At 40.2% G+C, this 22,529-nt stretch overlaps 2 protein-coding genes across 2 annotated transcripts; one reads left to right on the top strand and one right to left on the bottom strand.

Moving 5' to 3' along the window:
• The first annotated feature begins 12,552 nt into the window (after positions 1-12,552).
• RPF1 (ribosome production factor 1 homolog) lies at positions 12,553-18,024 on the top strand. Its single transcript, XM_056496982.1, has 9 exons — positions 12,553-12,746; positions 12,829-12,885; positions 13,955-14,035; positions 14,416-14,511; positions 15,194-15,347; positions 15,898-15,980; positions 16,841-17,022; positions 17,109-17,235; positions 17,600-18,024. The coding sequence occupies exons 1-9, from the start codon at positions 12,591-12,593 to the stop codon at positions 17,639-17,641; spliced, it is 978 nt and encodes a 325-aa protein (XP_056352957.1). The 5' UTR covers positions 12,553-12,590; the 3' UTR covers positions 17,642-18,024.
• A 172-nt stretch (positions 18,025-18,196) lies between these two features.
• On the bottom strand, positions 18,197-22,486 carry GNG5 (G protein subunit gamma 5). Its single transcript, XM_056496983.1, has 3 exons — positions 22,285-22,486; positions 21,033-21,188; positions 18,197-19,193 (listed from the first exon to the last, which is right to left on the bottom strand). The coding sequence occupies exons 1-2, from the start codon at positions 22,363-22,365 to the stop codon at positions 21,063-21,065; spliced, it is 207 nt and encodes a 68-aa protein (XP_056352958.1). The 5' UTR covers positions 22,366-22,486; the 3' UTR covers positions 18,197-19,193; positions 21,033-21,062.
• Positions 22,487-22,529: the final 43 nt, after the last annotated feature.

The raw sequence follows: 22,529 nt of genomic DNA, 5'->3' as shown, positions 1-22,529 counted from the left end.
GCTCAGGACCCTGCAGGTACAGAGAACTTGGGATTTCAATACTTTTTTGTAATAAAATGTAGTATTTCTTTAATGCTAACTTCCTCTTGTTTTCAGTGCCCTCATTGTTAACAACCAGCACCTATATAATCAGTCTAAGAAAGGAGGAGTGGAGCATGTGGTTTGGCTACGTTGAAAATCATATAATAATGCTATTTGAGTCTGTGGGTTTAGCTTGGTAGTCCAACTGAAATGACTGCCAGCTAGACAGATTGTACAGGAAAGGTGAAACACTGCATTTCAGATAAGAAACTAATCTGTATTTCATGGTCCCCATCTCCTCTGGGAATATGAACCCAGTGCTTTGTGGGACAAGTGACTCTCCTAGACATAATACTGCTGAGCACAACTAGTCTGATTGGCTTAGAGCAGTGTGGTAAAGGCAAAGTGAAACTGAGCAGCTTTGTGGCCTTTACCACTTTTACCATAAACAAGGTGTCTTTCCTAAGCAAGGGAAGTTTCAAGGGCTCACAGCATTTGAAGTGTTTACTTAAATGTAGTACTGCATAAAGTATTACAATAAGATGAACAGAGTAAAAATTAGAAGAGCCAAACTCTAAACAAATTTATGAGTGCTCTGTAGAAATCAATACATATTTGTGCAAAGTATGCAGGAGAAGAGAAATATGTTTCCTCTAAAAGGATGTAGGTGTGGCTATTGCACTGTACCAAGGAGATTAAAAAAAATCCTATTGCTGTGTTGTGTTTGAAGTAATAATTAGAGTCTCACATCAAGTTTGAATGATAACTATTACTTTCTTCACACAGATTTTCTAAACTTGAGAGACCAGTTTTCAAAAGCTCTCTAGCAAAGCTATTATCTTACCAGCATTACTTTGTCAGAAGAAGCTGTAAAAGGTTCGTCAGAAGCACTGAGGGTGAGTCTGGATTTTCCAGTTTCTTCTCAGGAATTGCCCTCAAAAATGAATGTCAGCCTTTCTGACAGTAATCTTTCACAAATACAGCTGAAAATTATGCACTTGGCAAATTCTCAACAACCTTGGAAATTGGACCTATTGGACATTCAAAGGCACAAGGCTTTTAAGTTCTTCACACTTAGACAGCTATAGCCAATAGTCTCAATTAGAATACATGCTTTATTCTTAAAAAAAGATTGGCATTTTAGGCAGTGGCTGTTAAAAGTTCTTGGAAAAGCAAGAAGCACTTAAAGGCCAGAGGATTCAGGAAGCTAGCAGGAGCTTAACTGGCACCAAAACATGGCACAACAATAAAAGTGAAGAAAGTTATCTTCTGCAGCTTGCTTTCTGAAATTAGAAAAATGGAAACAATTTATGAATGCAAACAGGAAGGGAACAGCACTTTTCAAAGAGTTTTGAACTGCAGAGTTGTGGAGTGCCTGCTTCTTCCTAAGGCAGAATAATACCTAGAAACTCAGCCAGTAGGTGAGGGCATTGCACTGACATCTCACCTGAAGCAGCAGAGGTGCCCCTTTTAATTTCTGCCAACAGGCTTGAAGGAGAAAATCTTGAGCCCAAAGGAAAGGAAACCACAGTGTCCCCCAAAGGATGGACAGCTTCCTGATGAGAAGGAGCTAAGGACATGCTGCTCTCCATGCAAAGCTGAAGGGGTGCCCAGAGAAACAACAGCATGTCCACTTGATGTGGTTAATCCTTGTCAGGGTAGCAGGCTGTTCCCAGGACTACTGAGCAAAACAACAGCTGAAAGAACAAGGGAGAACAAAACTTTTTTAAAATATCAGCCTCAGCCTGGATAAGAACTTGGAAAATTATACATTTAGTTGTAAAAAAAAAACCCACCCGGAATCACATGCTAAAAATCCTCAACAAAGACCTGTAAAGAGACTGCTCTGAGCAGTATATTTAATTAAGCTTTAAAAAAGTTATAACAGAATTTGGTCTTGATGAATAACTTGTGTGCAGGATCTAGAGCAGTTTTGTTGGGATCTCCAGCAATGCCATCACTCCATCTCTAAATGACTTTGTGGTTGGCATCATATCAACAGTATCAACCCTGCAGGTTGTGTAACAAGCTAATGATGAAACACTTAAGGATGAAGGTGGAGGTGCTGGTAGGATGACAAAGTCCACCACACATATACAGTAAGAACCAACTGAGATTACGTGAGGCTGCGTCAAACATGAAACATTAAAAATGCCGTTTATTAAAAACACAGACCCAACTAAACTGAGTTTATATAAACTATCTAATTAACAGATTAGAAAGCCTGATATCACCTGTGTGATCTTGTAGTCTGACTTCTGGCATAATGAAGAGCAGATTTTCCTGAACTCATCCCTGTGGGAACTAGATTGTATCATTTTAAGGGGAACACATATATCTTGATATAAATATTAAGAGAAATTTTACCATAATTCTTGGTAACCCTCTCAACGGTTAATTATGGGTAACTATAAATTAAGATTGCAGGTCTTGGATCTTTGTGTGACTGAGCTAAGGCATGGATTTTTAAATTAATATTTACACCATAGAATGGTACATAAAGGGCCCCCATTAACTTTCTCTTTGATAAGCTAAATAGGTGGAACTCTTTGACCCCCACATTAGAAGGAGAGTATCCTTTAATTATGTCTCATCCCTATTCTATTAAATCCTTCTAATTTTTCATCACTCGTTTGAATTTAGGACCCAGATCCCAAACATTCCACCTTTCTTTGCATCAGTATCAGATTCAGATGGAATATTAACCTCTTTATCCTTTCTCAGTATTTACTTGGTTGGGCAGTCAAGAGTTACTTTCCATATTCTGGTCACCATGTCAGAGAAGTAGCAATTGTGATCTGATAGAATTCCTTTTTAGTGACTTTGCTTCCCAGCAGAGGACTTCCTATGATATTTACTGGGCACTTGTTCTTGCTGGAATATATGTTCTGCTTCTTTATTGTATAAGGCAAAAATGCTTTCACAGTGACTGTAGAAGAAGGTTCAAAGGGATGTATCAGAGGTGACCAAACTATTTGTGAAGAAGGAGACTGAGGACAAGACAGATCTCCTGAATTCCATACTGGCACTACAGTACTGCATATTTCCATGTGAGGCTGAATGACAGAGGCCACGGCCAGATGCATTGTCAGCTGATGCATACAATCCTGGGATCAGACTGAATGCTGCCCTTTCTTTCCAGATATATCTAAAAGTCACCTGGTGAAATAAAAAAACAGGGTCTGAACCACTGAGCCTAACTCTCTTCTGCCAAAGGTAAGGCTGTGCCTTCTCTTTCATAAACAATACCATGCAAGCTTAGGAAATAAACTGTTTTACCAAACAGGAGGAAAATATGATCAGTTTGAAAATACAGACAAAGGAATATTTTTTTAGCTAATTCTTCCTTGTCAATTTGTGTGTAACTTTTACTGAAATGTGCTTTAAATTCTGTCCTCTGTCTCCTACCGCAGAGAACAGAAATTGTCTCCAGAATCAATCTGTGTTGGGTAAAGCATCAAACTTGTTGAACTATGCAGACCAAGCAGAAGAGATCCTGTGATAAAAGGTCCAATGTAAGACCAGATTTCATGATGAGTTTCATTTCCTTGTTTAGTCAAACCCTGTGCACCAGGATTGGCTCTGACAAGCTTCCACTGTAAATGATACAAAAGAAGCTGAAATCTAGGCCACAGCTAGAAAAAATTCTTAGGAAGCTCTCTGGATTTCCTGGAGGGCAAGGTGTGGCTTTGTGTGTGGGAGGTAAATGCCAGTGTTTTTCTGTTACCAGTAATTATGTGCAGCTTGAGTTTCAGTAATAAGCATGATGGAATATGCATGATGGAATAAAAGAGTTTATCTGACACTGGGATTACATGTTACAAGGTAAATGTACATTGCTTACATTGCTTGTTCTTCATTATTTTGTGATTAGCACTTTCAAATATCCAAAAGCGTGCTCATATTTTATCAACACATAAGAAAAAAATACAGTTACTGAGAGTTTGTAACATACAAAAGAAAGAAATCTTGTAAATCTTCATATTAGCTCACCAGTTTGTCTAACATTTTGGAACTACTTCTTGCATTAACATTTGTTTTTATTAGCTTCAGTAATTTTGCTTTTGATGTTTTTTATTGTTTATGATCACTGCCAAATACAGAATATGCTTTCCAGAAAGTTATCCTGAGGTCAACACCCAACATTGAAATACGAGTCTTAAAAGATTTGATAAACCAATAAAGAAAGAAAATCTTATCAGGTGAAAGGGGTTTGGCAGCTTAAATTAAAGAGACACTGCAATTCTAATGACTATTTATCAAAATATAGGAATACATACCAACAGGAAAAAAACCCCAACTTTAATGTAGCTAAAATGTAGCCTGTTAAATTATTGTAAAACATTCATTGCAGTGTCTAACCCCATATAATATGAATATTATGGAAGATATTCTAAAGTTCTTACAAAACATTTGAAAGACTTTTTTTTTTTTACTTCATTTTGAGGTTTCATAGCATCATAGGTTTTCAGGCTAGAAGAAAGCACCACAAGTCTGACCTTTTCATGGTATGGTTGATAATTAGATTGATGAATGTGTCCTTTGGAAAAAAATCTACCACTTTTGTTTAAATATTTCATGTGAAAAAGAATACTTCACAGGCCTATCTATCAATTTTTTTCCCAAGACTTAGTTAATCCAAGGGATTTTCTGTTTGTTTTTGCTTTGTTTTTTAATCAAAAAATATCTCTTGACTAAGTTTTCAAACACTGCATCTTTTAAAAGATTTATCTGCTAAACTGAAGATTTCTACAATTATTCTTTTTGTTTATGTAATTCCAGGTGAGTTAGTTCTTCCCTGATTCATTGAAGGGCTAAAGAGATGAAGCTTTTTAAGTCACTACTTTAAAAAAGGTTTTTAGATCCTAAAGCAACCATGTAGTTCTGCTTAACCAGTTTCTCAGTTTTTGTCTCGATATCAGGGCATGACCTACTGTTCCACCAACAAAACCCCTATTGCTACAGTGCTCCCCACATTTATTCACAAGGGTGGCATTTCTGTGTGCCCCTAACTCATTTCTGTATCATTTCTTTTCATGATGCAGCCCTCCCTTAGGTAACTACATTGCATTTTTCTTTCCTAGCAGTATTAGCCTGCACTTAACTATACTAAAATGCACATTGTTCAAGTTAGCTCACCTTACTAAAGATTCTGGACTAATTTCTTATCATGTATCACTTTACAACTTCTGTTTCTTATGCAAGCATAATCTTACAAATTTGTAAAATAACTAGTATCTGTCACTAGCTATTTATAAATACCTCTCTCTTACTAATAATGCCAAGTAAAATATGATCCTGACTATTTTTCTCAACTTAAAATATAACGTATATACTAAGAGCCAAGTGTAATATAGCCAGACACAGAAATGTATTAAAATAGAAGAATATTTAAGCAATATTTTGCTTATTCTCAATAAAATGTGTTTTGATACCATGGAGTTAAGAGCAATCTTCAAGGGGAAGGGAACAATAGATTCACTTGACACCTTTACTTTGTAACAAAATAATTCCCTTATTTCTGTAGAAGCACCTACAAATTATGTTGTGATAATTTTGAACAAGAAGAAAATTCTTCTCTATTTGTGGGCAAACTGCATGTGGAAAAATAAGCAAAATTATTTGCTATACCAAGTTCTATTTATTTAAGCAAAATTATTCCACTACTGCACAAATATGCCTTGATATAAAATAACAGGAATTTAATTTTTAAAAATGAAAACACAAGGTAGCATATTCTGAAAAATATCTGCCTAGAAATGAGTCATACTCTAATCTTGAATAAACTCCTTCTTCCATACATGAAGGAGTGTTTTATTAAGGCAGCCCAAGCTATGTGTAATTGCACCAGCAGAAAGATACAAGCATTTTCTACAGAAAGAACCACACCTCCCAAGAAACACAAGTTTTTCTGCATACCCACAAGGTTGATGAAATGCTGCCATTGACTGTCTTCCCTTTTACAGCACAATTCTTTAGAAAAGGGCAGGGATCTCCAGAAGCAGCACAATGAATTCAGCAAAATACCAGATTGGAAATGGTAGATGCTTCTTCAGTACTTTGCCGTGGGTAGCTATTGGATAAACTTCTCAAAAAGTATAAATGTGTCAAAATCCAATTTTATTGTCCATAGAATTTCTATTTGGGGAAGTATTCCAGTTTTCTACACTAGACACTTGAAACCCTAGCAACCTCCATTATATTTTTTCCCCAGCTAATATACAATTAATGCATTATCTAGTAGCTACAATCTACTAACCAGAAGTGCTGACACACTTGTAGTAAATCAATTACCCAGTATTAGCCAGACTGATCTGTCCAGATTAAGATAATGTCCAGCTATGCCATCTTGATAAGTCCTGTGGGAAGAAATTATTATAGTATTGGTTATAATCACATGTTTACTTCTGTGTTGATATCCATACATAAAGTATTTTTTTTAAACTCAAATGGGTTGAAAACTGGACACTCGTATGAGCAGACCATGGAATTTCCATAATTTTTGAATAATGCATTTTCAAGGTTTTTTGCAAGAATTCCTTATAAAATGCCTTCTTTTTAAAATCCTTTTCTTTGCTTAATTCTTCCTTAGATTATGTAAATCTTGCTCAGTCAGGCTTCCAAAAGCTCTACTTCTTTTTCTGTCTCACATACCCATAAACACACACATGTTCTGAGACGTTTGACATAGACCATTTGGACACATCACTACTCTTTGCACAGTGTTTCAGCAAGAAGGTTGCACTATGAGCTGCTGCAGCTTCTAGGAGAGCAGGAGGGGAGAGCAGGAGAGCTACAGGTCTGTCAGCCTCACCTCTGTCCCCAGGATGAGTCTGGAGCAAATGCTGCTGGAAGACATTTCCTAGCACTTGAGGGACACGAAAGTGACTGAGAACAGATGGTGCAATGCGTTTTACCAAGGGCAAACCTTTGATGGGAACACTGGCTCAACAGAGGAGGAAGAGCAGTGCTTGCTTTTTACCTTGACTTTAGGGAGGCCTTCAGCATGGACTCCCACAGCATCCCTACAGTCAGATGGGTGAAATACAGAGTGGGAAAATGTACCAGGTGGATGGGTGATGAGCTGGGCTGTGCAGTGAAACGGGTGTTGATCAGCAGTGCTAACTCCATAGGAGCAGGAGGCTGGTTACTAATGGTTCTCCTCAGGGACCCACACAGGGGCCAAAACTCTTAATGTCCTTTTTAATGGCATTCCCAGCATGTTCAGATGTGATACCTTTTGTGGGCAGGGGTGTCAATACTTGGGAAGATATAGCTGCTATTCAGAAGGGTCTTCAGGGTTTTTTTTTTCTTTTACCATTGTTTGCTTTCTTAAACCTAGGACTTTTTACACAAAAGCATGAAGATTGTAAAGAAACTTTAAAAAGCAAGAGCACTACAGAATGAAGAGCACTACACAATGAAAACTGGAATCTGTTATCTAGAATGATCCTGAGCATGCAGACATTATTTGTGAATCTAATTGAATATAGTTTTGGTTTGAACGCATAGTGATAGATATTTGTAAAACGACCTGTAGGTGTCTTACACTGGGCATTCTAAATGAATTTGATAAATTTTGTTTTGACAGACTAGTTTAATTTTCCCATCTGTATAATGGACATCATGTCTTCTTTCCAATAAGCCTCTTAATGTCTGTACACAGCTCAGGTACTGTAAAGAAGAACAACGCAGAAAAGCATATTAAAATAATATTTTTTGTTGTTGTTGTGTTATGGGATGATGGCAGGGCATTGAGAGTATATAGTAAGATCTAGTGTTCATCCTGAAATATTAAATAATACCCAACTTTATTGGGTGCATGATACCCATTTTATCCATTAGAGAGATTGCCTTGGGTGACTTAAAACACTGAAATTAAAAGACTGTAGACAAGATCCACTAAGGAATGCAAGCCTGTAAGCCTCAAACAGATGATCCTGAAAAACTACCCACACAGTTCCTGCATAGGCACCTGGTAATTTAATGTTGCTCCCCTATGAAATGCACATCTGGAGAAACAGCTCTGGGTATGCCTGAGTCTAGGAACAATGTGGAAAGAGCTAAGCAGTTTAGCATTCATTTGGTGCTTACGCTTAGCTGGGTAAACAAGAGACAATTCTACAGTGGAGGCTCCAGATGGCTTGGGACAATAATGCATACCAAGCACCACTGGCTTAGGCTCTATACAAAGCACAATTATAGGCTTTCTCTCACAAAATGATGGTATGGATGTCCATCTTTCATAGGATAGTATACTGTGGTGGGCCCATGCCCAAATCTTTCTTCAGCTGAAGAGAGGTGGGTTCAAAGCAGATTCTCCTGCCACAGGAGCATCTCCCACCACTCCGACTATTCCACCCTGGTGAAAGCACACTGTCCATTCTTCACTGTGCAAAAAGAGAATCAGGCCAGGAGTGTAGAATGAACCAGACTCTTCAGCTCAGAGATGAGAGTATACACAGAGAAACTGAAGCTGGTTACAATCCATTCCCTATAACTTGTTTTTTGCTGTGTAACTGTTAAAGTGAACTACAGGGAGAATACTCAGAGCTGGTCAGTATCGTATCAGTCAAATCTTGTTTCCTTTCAGAAGGAGAGTGCCCCAGCCTAGCCATTTGATTCAGCATTTTCTGGATCTTACTCTACACACAGCAATAGCTTCAGCTGGAAGAATGATGACAAGTTCTCACCTCAGAAAAACCTGCAGGCTTGTGGTTTCACTGTTCCATCAACAGATAAGATGATAATCTCCAGAGGCTGGAAAGTCCTGTCTTCATCCTTCTTTAACTTTTCAACTACCAGTTAAGCAAAGCCACTATCACTACCTTTGCTACACATTCCATGGTGTTAGGCAGCCCCTGGGAGCACCTACCAGAGAGAAGCTGTGAGCATGAGGGGCCTGCTAAGGGTTCAGATATCAAAGCTGTACAACTGCTCTGCAGTCTCAAGGCTGAGATGCTTGCAGGCATAACAAAACCAGACCTTTAGGGTATCACTTCATTATCTACACAGCACTGTGAAAGGAAAGAGAACCAGCTGTGACTGCAAGAATAAGAGGAGTGTGCTCCCTTAGTTCAGGATTCTGTGCTGCCAGGTACCAGCTCCTGCTCCTGCTCCTGTTCCCCCTCTTCACCACCACCAGAGTGTTCAGAGGGCCTAAGGATCCTTGAGGGAACCTTAAGACACCTCACGTCTTACTGTTTTGTTGTGATCTCATATTGCTTGTATTTCCTCTCCTCACCAGTTTTGGATCCATGACAGTACTGATTCCAGCTGTGTAACATGGGGAATTTTGTCCTAGAGAAAAATCAGTCACCCCTCCCTTGTGCTCTACTCTGCTAACACACCAAGAATCCTTAGAACAGGGACATTGCAAACTGTGCTCAGAACCTTGTGATCTTCAAATTACTATTACCAATTAGTGGCTATCTCTTTTAACAACCACCAGAAGGAATTCAGGCTCACTGATTCAGAGGGGAATTGCTTTGCCATGTTAATAAGGTAATGTAACTACAGACAAAATTAATCCATTAATTTTTAAAAACATTAATATTAAAAACATATAAAGCAACTTTTTGTTTTGTTCTTCAAGTGAAAAAGGGAGGGGGGGGGAGGGAGGGAGGGAGGAAGGAAGGAAGGAAGGAAGGAAGGAAGGAAGGAAGGAAGGAAGGAAGGAAGGAAGGCAGGCATGTATGGCATAGCTCTTTTCCAACATAGACAATGGCTTGTTTGGTTTGGAGCACTGCATTTTCTGGGGCATTTTGTTCAGTGTAAGGAATGTTGAAGACAAGTAGTATGTACTCTCAACCTTCAGGTAATGAAATCTAAAAAACAAAACAAACCGGGAAAATAGAAAAATGCTGGTTATTACATAAAAGCAAACAAATCAAACCCAAACCAACCAACCAAAAAAACAACAACAAAGAAAAACAAGAAAACCCCACACCCCTAAACCAGTTTTCTGATAAATTATTGAATGCAGAGGCACCTTGCCCTCTTTTCTCAGCTCTTTCTATATTTTCTTGCTTAATTTCCTTTCCCAGATGAATTTTTGTCCTTTCAACTTAATCACAAAATATATTTTCAACTGTTTGAGTTTTTTATACAACTCAAAATGATGCTTCACTTCTGAGCTGGGTTAATTTACAGAAAGGTTTCCTACAAAATTTCTGTGTGCTGACATGGAATGAATGTCTTCATTCATCTCTATTCATTAGAGAACTTACTTGTTGAGGGGTTTTATGTGTGGGGGAAGGCGGGTGCTGTTTGGGTTTTGGGTTTTTTTTCACTTGTTTTGTTTCTAACCAAGCAGCTTCTTCCAAAAGATGGTTTCTTGACAATGCTACTTAAGTTGTAAAATAAGAGTATCCTGGTAAAAATGTTATTTGCACAGAACAGAGTTCATAGCTAAAAAAATAAAAAGACCTTGGAACTTCTATGAAAAAAACTAAAGTAATACTCTGAATGCTTTTATTAGTTGGGCCTCCTATGGAAATTCTAATTATACCTTATCAGTGATCTCTACCTCCTCAGTGTGTTTCTGATGTCTTTTTGGTGTCCCTCCCCTGCCCTAGGAAGTTCTTATATTATTGTGTATCATTATTTTGTTCCTGTGAGTCCTTGGAAGAAAGGTATTCTAATAATATTAGGAGTTTGTCATCCCTTTTGCTAGGAGGGAGAAAGATAATGTGTTTTTTCCTCATGTAAGCACTCAGTGATCCCAACAAAAAGCATTGCAAGCTGGAACTACAAACAACACAGAAGTCCCTGTATGCTCTGCTAATAGCAGAGATGAAAATCTCTGCTAATGACTTTGAGAAATAACCTTGCAATCTATGACATCTGCATCAGCTAGAGAGATAAAGTTATAGCAAGTGCTTGGTTAACTTATTCTCAATAAAATCCACAAAATCTTAATTACCATGGAAACTGCTTATCCTTAAGGCGGTAAGGATAGCTGAAATATTTTCTCTTGACAAAATGGGAGTGAGGCCAGAAATATATGGGACTGTGCATAATTAGGCCTTTGATCTTTCATTTACATCTGTGTTAAGGAGAAGTAATCTCAATGAAGCAAGTTGAGTTTCAGAACAAATTCTTTTTTATAGGACAGAACAGGGTTTAAGATATTCTCTAGTTCTGGTTATTTCTAGGTATTTTTTCAATTGTCTTCCCATGTTTATGTTAAGAGATTTCTTTTTCCCTTTTCTAGTGAGAGAAACATAGTAAGGGCAAATAATATTTGTATATAACATTAGCAAACATCAAGCCTTGAAAAAATACTTGAGACAAATGGAACTAATCAGTCCCATTGAGGCTCAGAATTTTGCAGTCTCCAGTTTAGATCAGGTGTCCCCAAATCCCTGAGTACTCAAGTTCTATAAAACACTGTGTAGTCTTTGCTGTGCAGAAACATTTGCATACCTCTAAGCATGAAAATCAGCTCAGGAATAGAAAAGTTCATTTCTAACTTTATGTAAATTGAATGTCTAATTTGCTGTAGGAGTTATTTTTTCATTTTAACATCAAGTTTTAACAGATTTTAATGGAATAAAAATAACTTTTGGGAACATTACCATCAAAACCCTTGTGGTTCCTAATAAGCAGATGCTCCCTAAAACTTAAGTCACTGTGAGCAAAAGTCTGAATGTGAAAGAAAGTGTGCACATGGGCAGGCACTGCTGGGCCATGGTGCTACTACCTGCATTGATGTAAGGCCATCAATGTGTCATGTTTGATCGAAACTGCCCACTTTGACAGCTAGCTTGGTTAATAAATTACACTGCAGAGCTACACTGATGAGATACACTATGAGATACACTGATTTTATCTCCAGGTTCGCTGTCTGCTGAGCAATGAGCCCAGACAACGTCCTGGGTCGAGAGGTGATTGTGCTCTGTGCTCAACATTGAGTACTGTGTGCAGTGTTCAGCACCACAGTGTAAGAAAGACATTAAACTATTAGAGAGTGTCCAGAGGAGGGCAACAGAGGTGGTGAAGGACTTGAGGGGAAGCTGTGTGAGGAGGGGCTGAGGGCACTGGGTCTGTTCAGCCTGGAGGAGACTGAGGGGAGCCCTCACTGCAGTTACAACTTCCTTGTGAGGGGAGGAGGAGCAGCAGCACCGATCTGTGCTTGGTGGTGACAGTGACAGGAGCCCAGGGAATGGCCTGGAGCTGAGTCAGGGCAGGTTCAGGTTGGGTATCAGAAGTGTCTTCACCCAGAGGGTGTTTGGGCACTGAACAGCTCCCCAGGGCAGTGCTCACAGACCAGCCTGACAGAACTCAGGAATTGTTTGAACAACGCTCTCTGGCACACGGTGAGACACTTGGGGTGCTGCCCAGGGCCAGCAGCCGGACTGGACGGTGATCATGCGTCCCTTCCCACTCGGAACGCACCGAGACTCCGTGAGGGAACACTCTGCGACTCCGCGAGCAGCACCCCGGGATCCGCCCCCAGCCCCGCCCCGAGCCCCGCCCGCCGCACGAGCCCCGTCCCGCGCCTGCGCGGCGCCGCGCGGGGTCAGAGGCCAAGGGTGAGGGGCCGGCCCCGCCCCGGCTGCGGCGCCATGGCGGGTGAGGGCAGCGGGCCCGTGCCGGGCGATGGCGCCGGCCCGCCCGCCCCGGAGCGGGTGCTCTTCCCGCCCACCTTCAGCGTGTCCGAGATCAAGAACAAGCAGCGGCGGCACTTCATGTTCCTTCGCTGGAAGCAGCAGCAGAGGAAGGTGGGGCGGGCTGTTGCCGGGGGGCGGAGGAGGCCCGGGACTGGCGGGTCTGGCTAACGGAGCGCTGTCCCTCTGCCCGCAGGAGAAATTGGCCCTCAAGAAGAAGCGGAGGAAGGAGCGAGAGGCCCTCGGAGACAAAGTAAGGGTTCCGGCAGCAGCAGCCGGTGTGGCGGCGAGGGGAATGGGGCCCGGCTCGCCAGGCTGAGGGTCCTGCAGCTCCGCCCGGAGCTGGGGCTCCTCCGCTTCGTCAGCCAAAGGGTTTCTCCGCAGACGTCAGAGAGGCGGAGCAGTGAATTCAGTGAGGGTGGTAAAACACTGCAGAAGGCTGCCCAGAGAGGTGGTGGATGCCTCACCTGGAAACGTTCAAGGCCTGGTTTGGAGGGGCTCAAAGCATCCTGGTCTGGTCGAAGATGTCCCTGCTCACTGCACAGGAGCTCGAATAGATGGCCCTAAAAGGTCCCTTCCAGCCAAATCATTGTATTTTTCTATGCTCTCTGCTCACTGACTGTGGTAGCCTTCAGAGACACTGTTGTCTCTTCAGAAGCCTTGTTGCTCTTGTGTTAAATGATGCTGTAAACAGGCAGGATGAGTTTTAAACTAATGACATAAAACCACTCCTGAAAAGTTGTCCCTGATGTGATTGCTGTGGCATTTGTGTTGGTGTTATTAGGAATTATACTCTTATAATAATTTCTGTATAGATTAAAACAATCAGAGCTGACCAAACCATGCCCAGACCAATTATCTGCTGGATTCCAGGCCTAGTTGTGAACAATGGTTTTGCTTCCTTCCCTGGACTGGGTGTCAGATGTGGGTTCCTGTATTACAATAGTCTCACAAGAGAGGCTAAGTTAGCAGGGTAAATATTAAAGGCTGTTAGTCATTAAATTCTAGATATCAAGGTTAAAAAGTGTTGCAGTTGAAAGCAGAAGAAATGGAAGTGGAAAGAAAGTTCCCCTGTATTTTTGTTTTGTTTTGAAAAGTGACACTGTTCTAGTGGTGCTTCTCTCCATCTAATGCTCTCTGGTGTCCCAATACCTGTGCATATTTTAATTAAGGTTATGTAACTTCTTTTTGAAAGTGGCATCAAATAAATGATACTTCCAATTCTGTGTAGAAATACAAACAATATTGTGGTAGTATGGATGTGGTATTTGCAATACATTTAATAATGACATCAGTGTGTTAATAAACTTTATGTATTGTAGGCACCTCCAAAAGCCGTACCAAAGACTATTGAAAATCAGCGAGTGTATGATGAAACCACTGTAGATCCCAATGATGAAGAGGTAACTGCTTTGATTTCTGCATGTGCTATTAAGTTAGCCATTTTTTTTCTAAGAAGGAACATAAACTGATTGATGAAACTGAACATTCACCACTTTCCTGTTAATCTGCTGATGAATTACTTTTTACACATGATGGGTTTACTAAGAGGTGATGTCATTCTTTCATTAGCTGTATTAAATAATTGCTTTTTGCAATACAGATATTGGTAGTAAAAGTTGCCCATGTTCATCATGCTAGATTCCTAAAACCGTGAAAACCACACACCTTTGGGTGATTAATTACAGAACAGATCTAGTGAATTAAAATTTAGATCAGATTGAACAGTTGTTCCTGAGTTATTTTGTACATGGTGGATTTAACAAAACTCCTGTTCTTCCAGGTTGCGTTTGACGAAGCAACTGATGAATTTGCACCATACTTTAATAGACAGACAGTTCCCAAAATTCTTATTACAACATCAGACCGACCTCGTGGGGTATGTATGTTTTACGTGGAAACCAAATGGTTATAAGATACCAATCATGCTATGATTCTTACATTAAAACTGAAAATAATAGCATTCACATGGATTTTTTTCTGTCACTCTATGTAGTGCCCTACAATAACCTTGTTTGTGTAATCTGTTGGTTTCTGTAGCACTGTTTGTTTCCTCTATAAAAAACCCAACATTGTGCAGATGTTCTTGTATTGAAATGATCAGCATTGCCTGATTGAAAAGATTACTGACATTTGTGAAAACCATAGAAAAAATTGCTTTAAAAATAAGAAAAAATATACCTCAAAGAGTTTATCTGAAAACTCAGACATGAGTTCATGAAGAAATAGTTATATTGTATTTTGAGATGCTGTGAATTTTTTCTAAAGCAGTGTCCTTTATGTGAGAATGTGGAGATTACGCTTTTTGCATTTTCCTGCTTCACTGTAATGGAGGAAGGGGAAAAAGAAGTTCTTAAAAATAATCCCCAGTGTGCTGCAGTCTTTACTGCAAGTAAATGTTTTTGCACTAACTGAATGAAGTAATTTAATGAAGTAGTTTAATAGCTTATCTTCAGATCTTTATAGAGATACTGAAAGTACTATATGCTTAGGGAGTGTAAGAACTGAATTCCGTGCTGAATTCCACACACACGTTGCAATTAAACTCCCCTGTTTTTTAGAGAACAGTGAGATTCTGTGAGCAGCTGGCCACTGTTATACCCAACTCACATGTCTACTATCGAAGAGGACTGGCTTTGAAAAGAATCATCCCACAGTGTATTGCAAGGGACTTCACGGATTTAATTGTCATTAATGAAGATCGCAAAATACCAAGTATCCTTTTGTGTATTTATCAGGGAAAGAAAACAATTCTGTCGTGTGCATCAGAGATTTACTTAATTATGTTTTCTTTCTCTTCACAGTGCAAATTACAGAGCTAAAAAACACTGTGCCAACTTGAGTGTCTGATGGCTAATGGAACTTGGAATTATTAAAGAAAGTGTGTAGATATGTTGGCACTTTTTTTCTTTGTGATGCATGGATAAGCACTGTTATTATTTCGGAAAATTTAACAGTTTGAGTAATAAGTTTTTCTGACCAGGAAGATCCATTTTGTTTTTCTGGCTAGATAAAACATTATGAATTCGTTAAATGAGAAAGCAATAGAGGATAACCCTTGTTAGCAATTGAAACAAAATGTAATGGGCATCCTTCAGAAAGCTGGTTACCTAGTTTGGGACTGTACGTTTGAACATACAACAAAACCTTGGGCATAGATTATGGATCTAACTCTCTAATGTGATACTACATTTTGCACAGAATATTCCTGTGTAAATTACATGCTCAATTTTACCAGCCATTTTTTTTTTAACTTGGTACACAGATGGTCTTGTTTTAAGTCATCTGCCTGATGGTCCAACTGCTCACTTTAGAATGAGTAGTGTGCGTTTGCGTAAAGAAATAAAGGTGAGACTCAAAAAAAATTTGAAAAATTAGTTATCTGTTGATTAATGGTTAATATATCCAGTCTGTTTCAACTGTCAAAACTGAACTTTGATATGATTTAGCTTGATTTTATAATGTGGTTTTTTTGGTAAGCTAACAGGAGGCTAAGGACTAGCGTTTTCTACTTCATAAGCAGCATATTTCCATTTTCAAGCTTATTTGCTGTATTTCTTTAACTGCCAAGTATTTGATAATCTGACAAGTATTTTTAAAATCATGTCATTAAATAGCAGATGATAACCTACACCAGTAGAAAGTACCCCATATCTAGCATACACACAATAGGGTATATAAAATCAGCAGTGTAAAAGGTTTCATTAGATGTAGTTTGTCTTGAATAAAACCTAGTTCTTGTTCCTATAGCCCTTTCACCTCTTCTGTAGAATTGCTAACTTAGCCCTAAGTAATTTGCAGTAAAATAGGTTTTCTTCTTTGAAGTAAGTAATCTCTAATTAGTTTTTATTAAAGAAGCCCATATACTCTCAGTCCCATATATCCCTGGTTGGTATGAGTACAGAGGGAATACTCCTGTGATAGGTAGATTGCATTATCTGCTGTAACAGGTTCTGCCAAGAATAAAAAAATGGTGCAGGAGAAAACATAAAATGATTTGTGCGTTTTTCACTGAATTTATATTGTTGAACCAAAGATCCTTATTTTACCAGCTGCTCCTTCACTTGTTTATGAACATAGGTTTGTTTGAAAAAATGATCAGGGCATGTTTCTGGCCCTGTCCTCCTATTTTAAACACTTTGTTGATAATATATTGAAATCCTTTTGCATTCAATCTGTTCTTTGCATTCTTATTGCTTTCATTTCAGCGAAAAGGGAAGGAGCCCACAGAACACGTCCCTGAAGTGATCCTGAATAATTTCACAACGCGGCTCGGCCATTCCATCGGCCGCATGTTTGCTGCTCTCTTCCCACACAATCCTCAGTTCATTGGAAGACAAGTAGCTACATTTCACAACCAGAGAGACTACATCTTTTTCAGATTCCACAGGTGATGTTTTACACAAAACTCATTGACAAGTTAGAGAGAATACTCTTGTAACTTAATTTCTAATTTTAATTCCTTTCTTTCCCAAGATATATCTTCAAGAGTGAAAAGAAAGTGGGAATTCAAGAACTTGGGCCACGTTTCACATTAAAGCTAAGGTCACTTCAAAAAGGAACCTTTGATTCCAAATTTGGAGAGTATGAGTGGATTCATAAGGTATGTCTTAGTAATGATAACAGTCCTGCTTTGGGAGGCTAAATTTGACATTAAATATAACCAAAAATCTTACCCTAGAAAAGTGGTATAAATGCAGTTCTCAGTGTGGAAGTGTTTAACTGAAGTATTTAGAGGTATATTGTGAGAAACATGCAAAGTAGAAACATTCTGCTGTATTCCAAATCAAAAATAAAAATAGCAAGGATGATGAATATCAATATACCATAACTACTTATTTGCAACTCTACTGTACCGTAACTACATTTCACTGTCTGTCCTGCTATAAAAGGGAGTGGTCACCCTTGTTTATGTTTCATCCTGTTGCATGAGCTTGCTGGTAAACAACTTTTCTTTTAAATTTCAGCGTCGAGAAATGGACACAAGTAGAAGAAAATTCCACTTATAAGTGAAATCTGCCAATTGCTGGTGACCAGGAATACAGCAGCTGCTTTGAAGTACAGATGATGTTGGATTCTTAACCAGTGATAATGATACTGAACAATATCTGTCTGCAGAAAGACAAACAGCAAACATTAAAACTTTCTACAGCAGCAGATCAAGTAGGATGTGCCTTTCTTCCTGTTTGTAGCCAACGTGACAAGGACAGTAACTTTTTCAAGTTTAGCAGGGAAAACTATAGCCATGTTTGAGCAACTTGTCATTTAGCTATCACTAAGGATTTGCCAGAGGTGCTGCTATGCTGTAGAAACAGATTATGCTTCACAACATCAAAGACAGCAAATACATTGGTTAAAGAAATTTTTAAAATAAAGTATTTCTAGTTTTACAGTTCTGTTTTATTTTTTTTCTGTTAACCCAGACATCTTCAGTTAATCAGGTAAGAGATAAATATTTTAAACTTATTTCTAACTTACAGTATGCTGTTCCCTGACAATATAGGGATAGTTTTCCAAAAAGTTTCTCCTATCCAGAGAACATGGAAAAGGCAGTATGCAATCCATGAAATCCATGTTATTTTATTTAATTAGCATTTTGCATAAAATAAGCATGTTGCTGAAGTTAACAAAAACAATATGCATAACTCCTACAGGTATCTTTTCTGTAAATGTTGCATTGACAAGAGGTTTATATACCCAAAGCAGTTAGAAAGGAAACAAAGACAGATGGGAAAGAATTCGCAAAACCCCCTTACAGAACTACATAGCGCTACCATCTAAAAATGCTGCTCAGTGACTATGTGAGGTCTCTGAGCAGGGATTTCCCCATTAATGTTTTAAAAATGCTTCTTCAGCCTCACAGCAACACTCAAATTAGTATTATCTGCACAGAAACTACCGTTTTTACCTAAGTTGGCACATTCAGTGGCATCTAAAAGGTCAAGTTTTCTTTGAGCTAGTTTCTTTTCAGATACAGCCGTGCTTTTTCATATTTACCTAATGAATAAGAAGGCACATAGAACTCATTAAGAGTAATTTACTGTCTTAATGTGACGTCTATGATATGGCACAGCTGTATAGCTGAATTATAAACAGTCCAAAATTTTTTCCTGTTCTATTTCTGTTATACTTCTAAGTATGGTACTGCTGGAGCCTCATTGTTCTGAAGGACTGTTAACCCCAGGCAGATTTGCAGCAGCAGAGAATATTTACAACTCCTCTCTCTGCTCTCCAGCTGCCACAGTGTGATGCACTGACTGGGAGGTGCCACCATGCCCAGAGGTTAATCAAATTCTTACAGTAATTTCAAGACCAGACTACGTCAAGATATTTTTATTTTTTGCTTGGCGTATAAAACTGATTCCCATATGAAACAGAAATACGTAACTAGCATACAGTTCATCTGGAGAGGTAGATGGTAAGAAGTTTGACGACAGTAGCACTTTTAGAGTTAGATTTGGCACGTTACAGCTAAGCTTTTGTACAGACTTCAAACCAGGCCACTCCTTGAGGCACTCTGCCCATACACACATCAGCAGGTAGGAAAAGATGCTAAAAGATCTGAAAAACAAAACCAAAATCTAGTTAAAAAGGTATTATTGCTAAATGAAGCAACTCTTAAGAACACATATGTTTCAGAGTATGCCATGGACAGCTATTTGGGAAAAAATACCTCTTTTTCTAAACAAAATACTAGTTTAAAAACGAACTTTTAATGAAGCCATCCCCAAAGTTACAATAAGATAATCAAAGTTCTTACAAAAGAACTGAAGCTTAGTGTCTCCTGGAAACCAAACTGCTAAGTGGAACAATAGAAGCTGTTCCCAGCTCTTTGTGCTCATCAAAGCAGATTTCTATTTTGCCTTTGAAAAGCAGGGAATTGGCTGTGTAACTAAAAAATTACTGTTCCCCTTCAGTGAGGTGGTGCTGAGTGTGCAAACAAACACTACTGGCTCATCAAGAAAACACAAGAAATCACCTATTTTCAGGAAGTGCCTGCAACAGATGCTGCACAATGAACGAGTTTCACATATAGGTAGTGTAACTAAAACAGAAACGAGTTCAATTCCAAAGGCTATAACAGAAAGAAAATACTAAGCCTTTTGTGCCCTGTGTATGCAGGTGTGGTGTGAGACAAGAACTCTAAAACACATTTTATTTATACTGTTGTAATTCACTTCTCAAAACAATGTGGGAAGTGTTTTTGCTTGTTAAATAGTTAAGGATCAACTTTTATACTGTTACTACTCTGGTCTTTAAACATGGTTATTCTGCTAGTAAACACACCTGGAGCTTTTCTACTTGAGGGAAAAGTCTGCTTGAGGGGAAAACAATTTTTACAATTCAATCTTACTCTGGTCACCTTTCTGTAAACTGCCTGACAGCACAATTTAAATCTAGCAAACTACAGTTCTTTGGATGATATAGGTCAGCTACACAACTAGAATTTTTCAAGGTTAAGGCTCACTGAGATTTCTAAGGATTGTGAACTACGGTTAACTATGTATCAGGTGCCTTGAAATAACCTCTGTGCTCGTCTCCAAAAGATCCAAGTCAAGGGGCAACAGGAAATGGGAACATGATAAAATCATCACGCATTTACTGTAGTCAAAATAACCAAGTTATTGTGACTCTCTGAGTTTTGGTGAAACTATTATGGATCTAAAACTCACCTTTCTAAAGAGGTTAGCCTAAAATCTAGTCACCAAAATGCCAGATGAGTGAGTAGTCTTCCTGGTGATAGCAGTAGTGCTAATGAACCTATGAAAATTTTGGAATGAAAATCCAAATGAGTATTCTACTGTTTCTAGTTATTTAAACTGCTACCCCAGTAGTAGGTTACTTGAGTGGAATATGAGCTTTTAAAAGTACATACTTTTTAAAAAGTATATACTTTTTTCTTTTGGCAGAGAGGGCATCTCCCCCCCACAGTACTCAGTGGTCTTGGGGACCACCACCACTAATTTGTTTTTGGAACTGTTCTTTAAAAGTTTAAGAACTGAACTCTAGTTTATCTGCCACAGTCAGGATTCACCACATACGCTGTCAGGATATTAATTCTTTGTGAGAAAAGGGAAATAATACCCTTACAGAGAGGAAGATACAGCACAATTGCAGCTGGGTTAGTCCAAATAGCAGCTCAAGAGTAGCTGGCCCTACTACTTTGCTACAGCAACAGAAACTGATGGGAGCTCTGCAACAGCAAAGCTTCCTATGCTACTCATACCTATGGCCAGCATGTGTCCAGTACAGAGCTGTGACCAGAAGAGAGAAGAAGGGACCAAAAATGGGGATCTAGACCAACACCAGCTGGACAAGTCAGATGTTTCTGAGTGCCATTCATACAGCCTGTCTCATGTAAATAACAAAAGAGTTATGAATTGTAATTCAAGAACTTACCACTGAAAGATACTGAAGTAGTTCACATAATTACAAAAATGAACAAACTTTCTGGGGTCTGAATGGATTTGTACTTGATGATACTCCCGTCAGTAGGGGATCATGTTGTGCATTCTGCAGGCAGAACTGCTTCAAGTCAGCTGCAGCCTGAGAAACCTAGTTATAATAAAAGCTGGCATTAGAATTCACTGAATAGTCTTTCCCAAGGATGTGGTTTTTACGTTGAAAAGTATAAAGAATACTACTAAATGATTCTGCAATATAGATTATGTAGATTTTATGCAATAATTTCATTGTAGTTTTTTTGTTTCTTAAAGACAAGAAGAACAATATAAGAATGAGAACTGATTTGGCTGTTTTAATTTCCATGTTAAACTTCTAAGTATGAAGGGTGACACACAAGCAAGATCTTGGAGATGGCTTTATTAAATACATGAAGATCCTTGTTCTAGTATAAACAATTCAAAAAATACTGTTTATGGTTTAACATGTTCTGCTCGATTGAACTCGCATTTCAGGCTCTCTTGGAAAGCCATCCTTATGATGAGATAATGGGGTTCTGAGCACCCTTATAAGGGTTTTTTGGCATGCTGTGCCTTCCTAAGAACGGAACAGTGAAAAATTCTTAGTCTTGCTTTGCTTTGCTGTAACTGTGAACTCATAAACCAGAACCATCAGTTTCAAAGAGTTGCATCTTGCACTGACACTTCGTGCCTGCACTTTGCCCGGTTTCTCCGCCGTGCCAGGCGCGGTCTCACCCCGGCCCGGCACAAGCTCAATGCACTTCGTGTGCCCGGCAGCGACATCTCCATCTTGCCGTGCTGGGGCCAGCGCAGCCTGTTGTGCGCCCCGGCTCGGGCGGCCTCTCCCCGAGCCCGACCAAGGGCGCTCCTCGCTCCGAGGGCACCAAGGGGCAGCGCGGGCCGCGCCCATCGCCCGGGGAGCGCTGCGGGGCCCCGGGGCCCGAGGGGCGGCGGGGAGCGAGCGGCCGAGCCTCGGGCAGGGGCGGCGGCGGAGGGGACGCGGCTGCGCTGCCGTTCCGCTCGCCTCGGCCGGGGAACCCCGACGGAGCCCCGGGAGAAGCCGGGGCGCCGCCGCCCACCGGGTCCGCGGGGCGGGGCGGGTCGGAGCCGGCGGCCCCGGCCCGGCCCCAGCGCGGCGGGCGCGGCCCCGGCCCCGGGGCGGTGAAATGGCGGCGCGTCCGTCCCGTCCCGTCCCGTCCCGTCCCGTCCCGTCGCGGCTCCGCGCTCACCTTCACGCGGGTCACACTCGCCTCCAGGCGCAGCTGCTGCACCACCTTCTTCATGGCCGCCACGTTGGAGGAGCCCGACATGGCGGGGTTGGTTGGCGGCGGGCTCGGCTCGGCACTCGCGGCACTCCCAGCACAACTTCCCGGCGCGGCCGTAACTCCCCGGCCCGCGGCGCCTGCGCAGCCCGGGCCGGGCGGGGCCCTCCGTGTGAGGGACGGGACGCGCCTGTGGGCACGGAAATGGCCCT

This window comes from Oenanthe melanoleuca, chromosome 8 (assembly GCF_029582105.1).
Source record: "Oenanthe melanoleuca isolate GR-GAL-2019-014 chromosome 8, OMel1.0, whole genome shotgun sequence".
In the NCBI taxonomy this organism is placed as follows: Eukaryota; Metazoa; Chordata; class Aves; order Passeriformes; family Muscicapidae; genus Oenanthe; species Oenanthe melanoleuca.
Note: the sequence above shows the minus strand (reverse complement) of the source record. Positions and strands in the feature narration are given on the sequence as shown.